General features: G+C 40.4%; 1 protein-coding gene across 1 annotated transcript in view; it reads left to right on the forward strand.

The window, feature by feature from the left end:
• LOC134357795 (neurotensin receptor type 1-like) overlaps positions 1–11804 on the forward strand; it is a 70337-nt gene extending 58533 nt beyond the window's left edge. Inside the window, exons 3-4 of the mRNA XM_063069453.1 lie at positions 1756–1846; positions 11125–11804. Of these exons, the coding sequence (XP_062925523.1) occupies positions 1756–1846; positions 11125–11374 (341 nt within the window). The 3' untranslated portion in view covers positions 11375–11804. The remainder of the gene's footprint in view (positions 1–1755; positions 1847–11124) is intronic.
• Positions 11805–14975: the final 3171 nt, after the last annotated feature.

Raw genomic sequence — 14975 nt, forward strand, 5'->3', positions numbered from 1 at the left:
AAAGATGGGACAGGGAGGGGAAAGGGAGGCATCTATATCAGATACAAAAGAGTGTTGCAGTTACTAGGGTAAGTAATGGAAACAGAAGAGAGGAGACTGTGTGGACTCGGTTAAGGCTGGGACACTGTGCATTAAACAAAACATTGAAAATGATAGGGAAACACCAGACAGGATTGTGTGAGGAATGTCAGGAAGAGAAGTCAGTAGAACATGTAGTTCTGAGTTGCAGGAAGTATGGGATACAGAGAGAGGTGATGAGAATTAAACTAAGGGAGTTGGGGATGCAGGAATTCACATTAAAAGGGTTGCTGGGCATGGGTGAGAGAGCACAAGTCCGGGTATTTTTAGCGTTTTTAAGGGGTACAGGGGTTTTTTATAGAATATGACGAATAAACAGGAATAGGATACTAGGATGGTCAAAGATGGGAGGGTGAAGTGTAGGTTTGTGTGTGTGTGTGAGAGATTGGGTGAAGGGATTTAGAATGTATGTCTAGTGCAGAGTCTCTGGAGCAGAGGGTGGCGGTAATGCACCATTAAGCTGGATGCCAACCGCCGTAAAACAAGATACAGACAGACAGACAGACAAGGACTTATCAACTCTAGATAATACAACAATTAACATTTACAGGTGCACAGGCCTGAGTTATAGGGAGAGATTGGCCAGGCTAGCTCTTTATTCCCTGGAATGTGGGAGAATAAGGGGTGACCTTATAAATGTGTTTAAAATTATGAGTGGCATAGATAAGTTGGATTATAACAGTATATTCCCCAAGGTAGGGAAGTCCAAAACTAGATTAGAGTGAGGGGGGAAGATTTAAAAGGGACCTGAGGGGCAACTTTTTCACATGGAGTGTGGTGAGTATATGGAATGAGCTGCCAGAGGAAGTAGTTGAGGCAGGTACAATAGAATCATTTCAGAAGAAATTGGAGGGCCGGGGCTTAGAGGAATACAGGTCAAAACGGGAAATTTGGGCTAACTTTATGACAGACATGGTTCAATATAGATTTGTTGGGCCAAGGCGCCTGTATCCATATTCCAATGCTCCGTGACTCTGTGAGTCTATCAACTTCATGTCATTGCTTCAAATTATACATGTCTAACTACATTCATCACCTATGTTAGTCATGTACTAATCGGAAGAATATCCAAATTTTCGGGGATATTTTATTGTGAAAGGTTTCCTCAACTTTCTTTATTTTTCTTTATCTTTAGAGTGCAGAGGAGATTTACAAGGATGTTGCCCGGATTGGAGGGTGTACCTTATGAGAATAGGTTGAGTGAACTTGGCCTTTTCTCCTTGGAGTGACGGAGGATGAGAGGTGACCTGATAGATGATAATTGTGTGGATAGCCAGAGGCTTTTTCCCAGGGCTGAAATGGCTAACACAAAGTAGCATAGTTTTAAGGTGCTTGGAAATAGGTACCAAGGGGATGTCAGGGGTAAGTTTTTCACACAGAGGGTTGTGGGTGCGTGGAATGCACTACCGATACTGATGGTGGAAGCAGATATAATAGGGTCTTTTAAGAGACTCTTAGATGGGTAAATGGAGCTTAGAAAAATAAAAGGGTATGTGATAGGATAATTCTAGGCAATTTTTAGAGTAGGTTATATGGTTGGCACAACATTGTGGGCCAAAGGGCCTGTAATGTACTGTAGATTCTATGATTCTATGTTCTAAGTTCTTCCTGGTTTGATTGAATAAGCATGGTGATATGAAGGATAAAAAATTCAGAGATATTCCTTTTAATCTGCAGGGGCTGTAGTCATTGCCTTTGTGGTATGCTGGCTTCCATATCACGTGCGTCGTCTCATGTTCTGTTATGTGCCCAAACATCAGTGGACAGAGTAAGTACCAAATGACTAGAGTTCTAATTTGATGGCAATATTATTGCTTAATATTTTATGGAAAATATGAGGCCAACATTTCTTTTCCATCTTTGAGTATTCTAACATGATTTGTGCAGAATATTAATGGATTTCTGGATTAATGCCAATTGGTTGTGGATTCAGGTCACACTCCAGAGACTTGCAGTGATGAAGATGTGCCAACCTGTCACATGCTGTCTTTAGAATAGACTAAAAGACTTACTAAACACAATAAATCCCAGAGAACTAATCCTAATTAATCCTAAGCAGAACAGAGAGCCATTCCTTTCAAGACAATATTTATCGATCAGTATTAACAAACATGTCTAAATATATAAGTACTTAATTGCAACTTGTTCATTTTCTCTTACTATTTGTGGGAACTTACCATCTACAAAATGGTTGCCTCATGTTTTCACATTACAATAGTCATGCAACCTAATATATCAAAACTAAATTAAGATTCTCAAACCCAAATCTAGAATGAATGAATTTTCCCTACATAAACTCAACTATCAAAACTAAAGGATGCTATGTGACAGAGCTACATGTCAAAAAATCAGCACAGGTGAGTGAGGCCTCCATCGGTCAAGGTTGTCCATGGATGTTGCATCCTAGCTCTACAGATATGAAAACCTGAGCAGTAGAATATGGAGGGCAAGCTGTTGCCCATGTAGCAAGCTCCCCCTCTCCATGAATCTGATGAACCCAGTGGAGCAGCAGAGACCGATGCAGTTTGACACCAGCAGCGTCACAGGAGTCACCAGTCAGGGATGAACTCAATGTAGGACTGCTTTAGTGAATCCAGCTCCAGGTTCTTCCTCGGGGTTTACTCCCGAAGTCTTCCCCATGAGTGGGTATAGCTGCAAGGCAGCAAAGATTTGCGTTCAGCATTTTCCTTCTCGTAGTTGAGCTGCCGACCACTGCTGCAAATGTCCGAGGCAAATGGTTTTTAAGGTGTCAGTAACCTGCCTTTGCCCCTTCTTCTGTCAGTAGCTAAGCCATGCGTGAAGGTCATGTGTTGGACATGATTGTCGGAAGTTATTTGAAGCGCACGCTATTGGAAGCATTTAATAGGTAGTGGGAGCTTGTCCCCATTACCACCCTTGGCTATAACAACCTGAAGGAACTCAGCACAGATTCAAGGATCTAAGTAACCAATTTGTAGGGAATTCAATGAAGCTAGAATTTTGAATAATTCACTAACGCAAACAGTCATTGCACTGTTTTATTCTAGTTGCCATTCGTGATATCGGATCGCAAGAGAGGAAAATTTTTCAATGCCTACAATATACCCTTTAGAGCAGCTTGTGCTCGAGCCTACTAGGGGAAAGGCTATCTTGGATTGTGTGTTGTGCAATAACCCAGATAGTATTATTCAGCTTATCATAAAGGAACCCCTAGGAGGCAGCGATCGTAATATGATTGAATTCAGACCTCAGTTTGAGAGGAAGCATAAGTCACATGTATCAGTATCACAATGGAAATAAAAGCAATTACAGAGGCATGAGAGAGAAGCTTACCTAGGTGGTTTGGAGGAGGTACTGGTGGGTATGATGGCAGAGCAGAGCCTATGAAGTTACAGGAAATAGTTCACAAGGCGCAGGATAGATATATCCCACAGAAGAAGAAATTCTCATATAGAAGTGCTAGGCAACAGTGGCTGACAAGGGAAGTTAAGGATTGAATATAAACCAAGGAAAGGGCATATAAGGTAGCAAAAGTGAGTGGGAAGCTTTTAAAATCCAACAACAGGCAACTAAAAAAAGCTATAAGAAGGGAAAAGATGAAATAGGAGGGCAATCTTGCTGATAATATAAAGCAGGATACTAAAGGGTTTTTCAGTTATATGAAGAATAAAAGGAAGATGAAGGTTGATATTGGAACACTGAAAAATTATACTGGTGAGGTAGTAATGGGGGACAAAGAAATGGCAGATGAACTTAAGTACTTTGCTTTTGCCTTTATTGTGGAAAACATTAGCAGTGTGCCAGAGGTCCATGAGCATCAGGGAGCAGGAGTGAGTGCCATTGCTATTAGGAAGGAAAAAATCCAAGGCAAAATAAAAAGTCTTAAAGTGGATAAGTCACCTGGACCAGACAGACTACATCCCAGAATCCTGAGAGAAGTTACTGAAGAAACAACAGATGCATTGGTCATTATCTTTCAAGAATGGTCCCAGAGGACTGGAAGATTGCAAATGTCACTCCACTCTAAGAAGGGAGGAAGACAAGAGAGAGGAAAATATAGACCAGTTAGCCTAACCTCAGTGGTTGGGAAAATGTTGGAGTCTATATTAAGGATGAGGTTTTGGAATACTTGGAGACTAATGATAAAATAAGTCAAAGTCAGCATGGTTTCTGTGAAGAGAAATCTTACCTGACAAATTAGTTAGAATTCTTTGAGGAAGTAACAAGCAGGGTGGATAAAAGACAAGTTGTGGGTGTCATTTACTAAGATTTTCAGAAGGCATTTGATAAGGTGCCTCACATGAGGCTGCTTAACAAGATAAAATCCTATGGTGTTACAGGAAATGTACTGGCATGGATAGAGGAATAGCTGAAAGTCAGGAGGCAGCGAGTGGGAATTAAGGGGACCTTTTCTGATTAGCTGCTGGTGACTAGTGGTGTTCCTCAGGGATCAGTATTGGGACTGCCACTTTTCACATTGTTCGTCAATAATAGTGAAATTGATGGCTTTGTGGCAAAGTTTGCAGATGATATGAAGATAGGTGGAGGGGTGGGTAGTGCTGAGGAAACAATGCAATTGCAGCAGGACTTAGACAAATTGGAAGAGTGGGCAAAAAAGTAGCAGATGGAATACAGTATTGGGAAATGTATGATAATGCATTTTGGTAAAAGGAGCAATAGTGCAGACTATTATCTAAATGGGGAGAAAATTCAAACATCAGAGGTGCAGAGGGACTTAGGAGTACTCGTGCAAGACTCCCAGGGGGTTAATTCACAGATTGAGTCTGTGGTAAGACAAATGCAATGTTGGCATTTATTTCAAGGGGAATAGAATATAACAACAAGGAGGTAATGCTGAAGCTTTATAAGACACCAGTCAGGCCACACTTGGAGTATTGTCAATGGGTTTGTGTCCCTTATCTCAGAATGGATGTATTGTCATTGGAGACAGTCCAGAGAAGGTTCATGAGGATGATTCCAGGAATGAAGGGGTTAACATATGAGGAGTGTTTGGCAGCTTTGGGCCTGTATTCACTGAAATTTAGAAGAATGTAAGGGATCTCATTGAATCAAGGACTTGAAAAGGTGGATGTGTAGAGGATGTTTCCTTTAGTGGGAGTATCCAGAACTAGGGGGCACAGCCCCAAAATCGAGGGGCAACCTTTTAGAACAGGAGTAAGGAGGAACTTTTTTAGACAGAGTGGTGAACCTATGGAATGCCCTGCCACAACCTGAGGTGCACTCCAGTCCATGGGTATATTTAAAGCAGAAGTTGATGGATTCCTGACTGGTTGGAGCATCAAGGGATATGGTGAGAAGGCAAGTTTATGGGGTTGAATGGGATCTGGGATCAGCCATGTTGAAATGACGAAGCAGACTTGATGGGCTGAATGGCCTAAGTCTGCTCCAATGTCTTTTGTCTTATGTGATGCCTTTTCTCTATACTGGATGATGGTGGAGGCTAGAACACTCAGGTATTTAAAGAGGAGGTAGATAAATACTTGAAAGATCAATGGAAGTCCTAGAGAGAATTGACGTGGAGGGAATTTTTCCAAAAGTGGAGTGTCTAGAACCTGTGGGCACAACCTCAGAATAGAAGGAGGAGGAATTTTCTTAATCAGAGAGCAGTGAATCTGTGGAATTCATTGCCACAGATGGCTGTAGAGGCTAATGCATTGGGTATATTTAAAGCAGAGGTTGATAGGTTCTTGATTAGTAGGGGTGTCAAAGGTTTTGGGAAGAAGGTAAGAGAGTGAGGTTGAGAGGGAAAATTAATCAGTCATGATTAAAGGGTGGCGCATTCTCAATAGGTCTTGAGATCTAATTGAGGTCTGTGGGGAATTGGCACAAAAGAGGAGTTGAGGTCTTAGGTAGGTCAGCTGCGATCATATTGAATGACAGACTTGAGATGTCAGGTGGCCTATTCATGCTCCTATTTTCTTGAGTTCTTCTATTCTTGTCCATGAATAGCCTTCAGAAATGAAGAAAAATGCAGAGGATATAACTCTGAAATAAAAGCATGAAACACCAGAAACATTCAGTATGTCAAGCAGCATCTATGAAAAAAGAAGCCAGAGTTAATGTTTCAGATCTGGGAACCTTCCTCAAAACTGGGAGAGAGAGAAAATAGGTCTTCAGTAAGAGAGAGAATATCTGTGATAAGGTGAGACCAAGTAGGTCAATGTGGCATTTGAAATCTCACAATGCTTATTTGTCTTTGTCACGTGTTGCCTATAGCAGGTTTGTGGGACAGGCTCAGTGGTGCAGGCTGTAGTAATAGAGAGACAGATAAAGCCAGAATTACAGGTCGATGACTGACAGAAATCACAAGTTCTGATACTAATAACATTATGTTAAACTGAGGTCTCATCAGATCACTTAGGTGGATATGAAACATCCCTTGACATTATTTATAGGAAGAGCAGGAAAATTAATCCTGCTATTCTCCCTAATATTGATTATTCTATCAACATTTGAAAGGCTGACAATTTGGCAATTACCACCTTGGCTGCCATTGAAAGCTGCTGACACACAGCTGCTTTATCCCAAATTACATTAACCCATTCTTGATTGATTGTAAAGTGATTCTGGAACGTCTAAAATGTGTATGGAAAGTACCAGATAAATTCAAGTCCTACTGTTATATTGCTGGTGTTTTTATTAACTGATATCTAATGAGTAGAATAGACAATTGGCAATGGGTGCAGGAGTAGGCCATTTGGTCCTTTGAGCCAGCACCGCCATTCACTGTGATCATAGCTGATCATCCACAATCAGTACCCCGTTCCTGCCTTCTTCCCCATATCCCTTCACTCCGCTATCATTAAGAGCTCTATCTAACTCTTTCTTGAAAGCATCCAGAGAATTGGCCTCCACTGCCTTCTGAAGCAGAGCATTCCACAGATCCACAGCTCTCTGGGTGAAAAAGTTTTTCCTCAACTCCGTTCTAAATGGCCTACCCCTTATTCTCAAATTGTGGCCTCTGGTTCTGGACTCCACCGACATCGGGAACATGTTTCCTGCCTCTAGCGTGTCCAATCCCTTAATAATCTTATATGTTTCAATCAGATCCCCTCTCATCCTTCTAAATTCCAGTGTATACAAGCCCAGCTGCTCCAATCTTTCAACATATGACAGTCCCGCCATCCCGGGAATTAACCTCATGAACCTACGCTGTACTCCCTCAATAGCAAAAATGTCCTTCCTCAAATTTGGAGACCAAAACTGCACACAATACTCCAAGTGTAGTCTCACCAGGGCCCTGTACTACTGCAGAAGGAACTCTTTGCTCCTATACTCAACTCCCCTTGTTATGAAGGCCAATATGCCATTAGCTTTCTTCACTGCCTGCTGTACCTGTATGCTTACTTTCAGTGACTGATGTATAAGGACACCCAGATCTCGTTGTACTTCCCCTTTTCCTAACTTGACACCATTCAGATAGTAATCTGCCTTCCTGTTCTTGCCACCAAAGTGGATAACCTCACATTTATCCACATTAAACTGCATCTGCCATGCATCTGCCCACTCACCCAGTCCAAGTCATCCTGCATTATTGCAACATCCTCCTCACATTTCACACTGCCACCCAGCTTTGTGTCTTCTGCAAATTTGCTGATGTTACTTTTAATCCCTTCATCTAAGTCATTAATATATATTATAAATAGCTGCAGTCCCAGAACCGAGCCTTGCGGTACCCCACTAGTCACCACCTGCCATTCTGAAAGGGACCTGTTAATCCCTACTCTTTGTTTCCTGTCTGCCAATCAATTTTCTATCCATGCCAGTACCCTACCCCCAAAACCATGTGCCCTAATTTAGCCCACTAATCTCCTATGTGGGACCTTATCAAAGGCTTTTTGAAAGTCCAGGTACGCTACATCCACTTGTCGTGTATAACCTTGGTTGACTGTAGAAAAGGGTTTCTGAAGATCATGGCATTAAACTTGGTACAAACTTGTAGTCTGCCAGGCAGCAGTGATCCTAGTTAATGCTAACTCAACAATACCTCTCAATCCACTGGAAGTATGTGAACCAAAGGAGACAAAAGAAATGCTGTAGATGCTCGAATGGAGCAACACACAAAAGGAGGAAGGGAGGAACTCAGCCAATCAGTTAGCATCTATGAAGCGAAATGAACAGTAAATATTTCAGGTCAAGGCCCACTGTAAGAACTAGAAAAAAAGAAGGCAGGAGTTAGTTTTAGGGGTAGGGGGAGGAGCACGAGCTGGTCAACGATAGATGAATCCAATTGGCAGAATGGAGAGATGGTGGTGTGGAGGGAGAACCGGGAATGATGTAGGAAGCTGGAATCTGATGGGAGTGCACAGTGGACCATGGAATAAAGGGAAGGGGTGGGGAGCAAGAGAGAGGGTGTGGGTGACGGGCAGGTCATGGGGGTTGGGAGGGGAAAGAGAGGAGGTAATAGGACCAGAGGGAAAAGGGAAAACAAAGAGGTGGGCAATAGAGGGAAGTGATTACCAGAGGTTAGAGGAATGTTTTCAGATTGGAGACGACCCAAAATAGAATATGAGGTGTTGTTCCTCTAATCTGCATATAGCCTCAAAATGGCAGTGGAGAAGGCCATAGACAGACAGGTCAATGTGGGAATGAGAAGTGGAATTAAAATGACTGGCTACCAGGAGATCCTGGCTATACAGCAGATGGAGCAAAGGTGCTTGATGAAGCTATCCTCAATCTGCACTGGGTCTCAGAGATGTAGAGAGGCCACACTGCAAGCACCAGATACAATCAATGACACCAATGTATTCACATGAGAAGTGCTGTCTCACCTGGAGAGTGTTTAGGACCCTGAATGGTGGTGCGGGAGGAGGTGTACGTGAGGTATAACATCTGGAACAGTTATAAGTGCCTGGGGGTGGCGGGGGGGTGGTGGTTAGCTGTGTAGATGGATGAGCATTCAGGGAATCACAAAGAGGGTGTTCCCTGTGGAAAGCAGAGAGGGGAGGGTGAGAGAAGATGGGTTTTGTAGTGGGAGATGGTAGAAGTTGGGGAGAATGATATGTTGGATGCATTTGCTTGTGGGGTAATAAGGATAAAGGAAATCCTCTGTTACGTTGAGAGGGGGGTGGAGAGAGGGCAGACATACAAGAAACGGAAGATTGTAGGTGAATTCTGGATGGAGTGGAAGAAAAATCCCGTTTTCTGAAAAAAGAGGACATTTCAGAAAGGAAAGCATCATTGGAAGAACAGATGCAGGGAAGCTGAGAGAACTGAGTGTAGTTCAAGCAATGGTGGGAGTCAGTGAGTTTGTAAAATTTGTCAGTAGATGATCTGTCTCCAGAGAAGGAGTTGGAGAGATCAAGAAAGGGGAGAGAGGTGCCAGAGATGGATCAGATGAATTTAAGGGTGTCATGGAAGTTGGTTGCAAAGATGCTAAAATTAACAAGCCCACATGGGTAAAGGAAGCAGCACCAATGCAGTGAATCAATGTTACTGTCCCATCCCAGGCCAGGATCCCAGTGTTGATCATATTATGTACTAATCAGAATTGATTATGCACTCAGTTGGAGGCGATGGGTGGAGGAGGCAAGGGGCATTTGTAGGCCATGGCATTCACACACCTGAATGAAACACCCTTATTACAAACATTGTCAGAGGAATCGTGTAATGATTACCTAAAATGAGCTAAAGATTGAAGAATGTGTTCAAAGTCTACTTGAAAAAGTAAAACTTCCCCACTGATTCATAGGAATCTCTGGCCCATGGCCGCTCAGTATGGTACAGGAGCTTCTGTGATGGCATCGTTAACTGGAGTCCATGTGAAGTTCAAAGTCATTCTGAATCCGAAGGAACTGCCCAAGAAAAAGAGAAGAGTACTTGACAAAACCATTTTGCATAATATCTTGCATCTACCAGGATGGTTTATATTTCTCTAGAATGAGTCTCACTTTGTCTGGCAGCATCAATTATCTATTCACTTTAAATGAGAAAGACTCTCCTCTTTAATAGAGAAAATATGATACAGATAAACTTCAAAGTATGCATTTACAGTAGGTTCCAAACACAATTAACTGTGTGCATGTAAGAAAATTACTTAACATAAACAGAGATTGTCGAATGGGAGGATGAACAGAATGGCTAGGTTTAATCTGGGATTTAAACGTGAATAGATTCATATCTTTAATTATTACTTTATAATCCATATTTTATGAATATTGAAACATACTCCCCTTCCCTGACAAAGAGTTGATGTAATTAAAGAATACTTACGACACAAAAATTAAATTCTGTTAATAAAGTACTGGTCAAATACTTAGAAAAATCTTAAAACAAAATGTATCAAATGTGAACTGGTAACTGAAGTAATATTACAAGCAAAATGAAATTAATTTTGTGCTTTAAACATGTACTTATGCACATTATTTAATATTCAGTGTCAGTGATGTCAATAAGATTGAATTTCGCAAATGGACTTCAGTGGTGATAGGTTATAACTATGTGGCTCTGTCATGCAGAACACAGTTCTATCACTTAACTTTCCTCAGATGACTAGCAATAGAATAGAATCTAAGTTTATTTTGTACCCTCCAGAAGGAAATTTGATTCGATTATTGATCTATGGTTCCTTTCTTACTTGGGAGCTAAGGCTAGAAAAGGGAGGCACCAAGACCCAATGACTTTTCTGAATTTATGTCTATCCTTAATAACATACATACAACCTCATAATTTGAGTTTGAGAAGTTATGGATAATTACAATTTCAGATAGACTCTTCGTTTTCAAATCCCTTTACAAGATGACACACACAAAATCCTGGAGGATCTCAGCAGGTCAGGCAGCATCTATGGAAATATCCTCATAGCAACAATTGCTTAAAAAGTAATTAATTAATTAATTGGAAAAAGCCAAGACTCTTCTTTAGGACTAAGAGGAAGGGGGGAAAATTACAAAATTAAAAGGTGGAGGAGTGAGAGGAAGGATGCTTTACAATCTTTACAAGATTGCTTCTTGAACCCACAAAATAATGAACAATGCATTCTCAATCCTTTTGTTATGAAGTACGCTGCATTTTTTTAATCTTAATTGCTATTGTTACTACTTTCAGATTTCTCTACGATTTCTATCATTACTTCTACATGGTGACAAATATCCTCTTCTATGTCAGCTCCACTATCAACCCTATCTTGTACAACCTGGTCTCTACAAACTTCAGACAAAACTTCTTCTCCACACTCAGCTCCTATTGTCTTCTCAGGCGACCAAAAGCCAAGACTCGTGCAATTAGCAGAAAGTCAAATAGTATTTCCAGCAATCATAATTACTCCAATATTGTCACAAAAGAAACAATGTACTAACAGGTATTAATTGAAGTCAGATAGCTAATGAAATTTGGTGATTACTGGAATGAATTTTGAAGAATACCCTCATAGCAACATCCTATTATTAAAAAGTGATTAGTAATTAATTAATTGAAAAGCAATTTCTTTGGGTTTCCACTCATTTTCAGTGCTTTTTATTTTCAGTACAGGGAACATCAGTGTAAATGACCCCAGGATTTAAGAGGAAAAATACAGCTGTTTAGGACTAAAATTATGTGAATTTTAATAGGAGTCCAGTAATCTCCTATGTTCAGGATTTGAATGCATTGTACCAATTATTCCGGAGTTTTTTTGTATTCCAATTCATGCTCCAATACTCTTTCAATTTACATTTTTAATATGTTAAACAATAGAGTGGTAAAATAAATTTCCTGAACCTGAAGTTTTAATGGAGTGCATGAAACTGAACCAGTTGAGTTTAAAGAAAGTAAGAACTTGAGTCTTGGTAACTTTAATGAACAGAGTATTCGTGTATCACAGATACCAGAGTCCTGGTGTATCAGATGGAATGTGGAAGGCAGGGTCCCAATTATTGGAGAAAGTGCAGGAACCAGGGCCCTATTTTGTTAGTGGGGATACACTTTTAAAGAGATTTAAGAATACTTTTAAAAGCTCATGCACTGTTCAATGCCAGTTTTTATAGTTAGCGATGCGTTTGAGCAAAAAAGACTTCTAATGAACAGAGTTTGAGGTATGAACTGTACCTGAATTGCCAGTGAATTGCTGGGATGGAAATAGCATCATAAAATTATGAATTGTTAAGGCTCAGAAGGAAGCTGCTTCGCCCACCAGATCTGTATTCAGCATGTGACCAAAAATAAATTGCCGACTATATCTTGTTTCTTTCATTTTGTACCTTCACTGCAATGTCTTACCGAATAAGTTACTGGCCATGAATTGTTGCTTGGTGCATTTGTCCACACCAACCCTTTAATTAGAACTATTTATTTGCAATCATGCTAAAAGTTTAAAGTTTCTTGACCAGATTCACAACTGAGCACCTCTTGCAGATCCACAAGGCCATAATACTTAATACAATATAACAATTAGAATGATAACCAGAAAGGGGCCTGAATCATTAAAGGTACATAAGTTCTGTTCTTGCTGGAAGTACTTTGTCTGTCTGTTATTAATTAGGAGGAACACGCACAAAATGCAGAAGGAACTCAGCAGATCAGGCAGCCTCTATAGAGGGAAATAAACAGTTGACTTTTCAAGCCATGTCCAGGTGAAGGGTGTCAGTGTGAAACATCAATAGTTGAATCCCTTCCATAGATGCTGCCTAACCAACTGAGTTCCTCAGAAATTTTACGTGTATTGCTCTGGATTCTTAGTATCTACATAATCTCTTGTGTTTAAGATTAATTGGGTTTTGCCAAACAGTGAAAGCAGTCAAATAGGTGATAGAAATAAGTCTTACCTGTTGCTTTACCATTGAAGAGGGTAATATCAAAATTGGTTGTAAACTTGTTCATATGTAAAACAACAGATCAGGGCATATTTTACACTTCATTTTTAGGAACTATATGTTCTGTGAAATTATATAGAGGCTTGACATTGAAGTGGTAAACAGGTTAATCGTTTTAGTGGCTTATGTTTTTTCAAATAAATATGTTAGATTTGAAAGCAGGCAATCATAACTCTTCCTTGGTTCTCTTAAAAAAAGCAGATAGCAGTCCTATAATCTTATTTGTGTCTCACAACTGCACAATTGTATTACGGTGAATGACAGATCCTAAATGGAGAATTAAACTACAACCATAAATCATTACTTGTGTGGGGAAGTTGCACACAGTCAGGAACAGAATAAGCTAAGTGAAAGGCTTACTGTATAACTGTTGCCCCTGCTTATAAATCCAAAATGACAAATATAACTTCTGTTTTCAATATCGTTCATTTTAAAATCTCCATCACTTTGAACTTATTTCCCAGCATTCAGAAAGACAAATACCTGTAATTAATGCAGGAAGCTTAATTATCCAAGTAATTTAATGTTGTCTTGAGCAATGTTAATAATGTTCTATTCTGTTCTGTCCTATTTATTCAACCTTGTGCAACTGGGCAATTCCCAACCTGAGGTCTTCTTGCATGATTTTTGTGATTTCCATGTAAGTCATGTTCATGACATATTCTTTTTGTAGAGCTGTGGGGGGGATTTAAGAATAATTTGACCTGAAATGACCATCGCTGAACACCTCCTGTACTGTTGGATCTCAGAGAGAAGCAGTGGCTGGGAACCACTGTAAGATAGATGTCTTTCTTCCCATCCATCCTCCTGCATTTCACACCGCTCTTCTTCTGCAATAAAGTAGCAGCATCCTACCAACCTCCATTGCTCCTCTTGATCCCTGATTCTCTGGCCCCAAATCTTCCATTATTCAACTCTTTGACTCTGTTCAACAATTCTAGTATTCCTGATCCTTCATGGTATGGCCAATTCTTCCAACTTGTGGAAGTGAAGGAGTACAGCACACTCCAAATAACTAAGTATGACACTACTGATCAAAATTAAATTTCTAAGCAAAGGGGTATCGGCTCCACATAACCAAGGCAGTTACTGAATCTAATTGTTATACCCTGAAATTGCAGTCTGACATGGATCTCTTCAATGTGAAGCTCTTCAATTTTTTGACATTCACAATAGAATTCAATAGATGTAACTTGATGCATCTATTTTCTAACTGAAGCTTGTAAAGTTTCTATAATGATCATATGCAAATTTAGTTCAATATTGGGGAGTTGTAACTCATGTATACAACCCTTTGTACCTCTCAAATTCTGAGAATCATTAAATGATATCTTTAAGTCTAAAGAGGGTGTACCATAGAACATAAAATTGCAAATTATTTAGTAATTTCTACAAATGGTGCAGTAAGATTCCTCACCAAGATGATGGAAAAAAATTAGGTTGATATTTTGCAAGTGTGATCATTTTATTGCTTTACCAGCACTGTACAGTCATTTTGATGAATTGGAGATGCACCTTAAATGTCATAAAATTATAAAGCATAGAAACTTCAGCTCACTGTGTCCATGTCAATCATTGTATCTATCTATATTAATCTCACTTGCCTGCATTAATTCCATGTCCTTTTATGCCCTTGCTCAGTCATAGAACGCTATAGCACTGAAACGGGTCCTTTGACCCAGCTTGAGAGGCCTCCAACAGTCAGGGTCGACCATGGATGTTGTGTTCTAGCTGTCTAGATATGCAAGCCTGGACAGTGCAACATAGAGACTAAGCTGTTACCCATATAGCAAGCTCCCCCTCTCCATGCATCTGATAATTCCAAAGGAACGACAGTGATCAACACAGATTGGCACTGATGGCATCACAGGAGTTGCCAGTCAGAGTTGAACTCAGCATAGGACTGCCTTAGGGATGCCAGCTCTGGATATTTCCCTTGGGACTTACTCCCGAAGCATTCCGTTAGAGTGGGTAAAGCTTCAGGGCAGCGGAGGTTTGAGATCAGAGTTTTCCTTTTCCTAAATGAGCTGCCAACCGCGGTTGACAAGCCCCATCTGCCCGAAGCAATTCATTTTACGGTGCAAATAACCTACCTTTGCCCTTCCTCCT

Source organism: Mobula hypostoma, chromosome 2 (genome assembly GCF_963921235.1).
Source record: "Mobula hypostoma chromosome 2, sMobHyp1.1, whole genome shotgun sequence".
NCBI lineage: Eukaryota > Metazoa > Chordata > Chondrichthyes > Myliobatiformes > Myliobatidae > Mobula > Mobula hypostoma.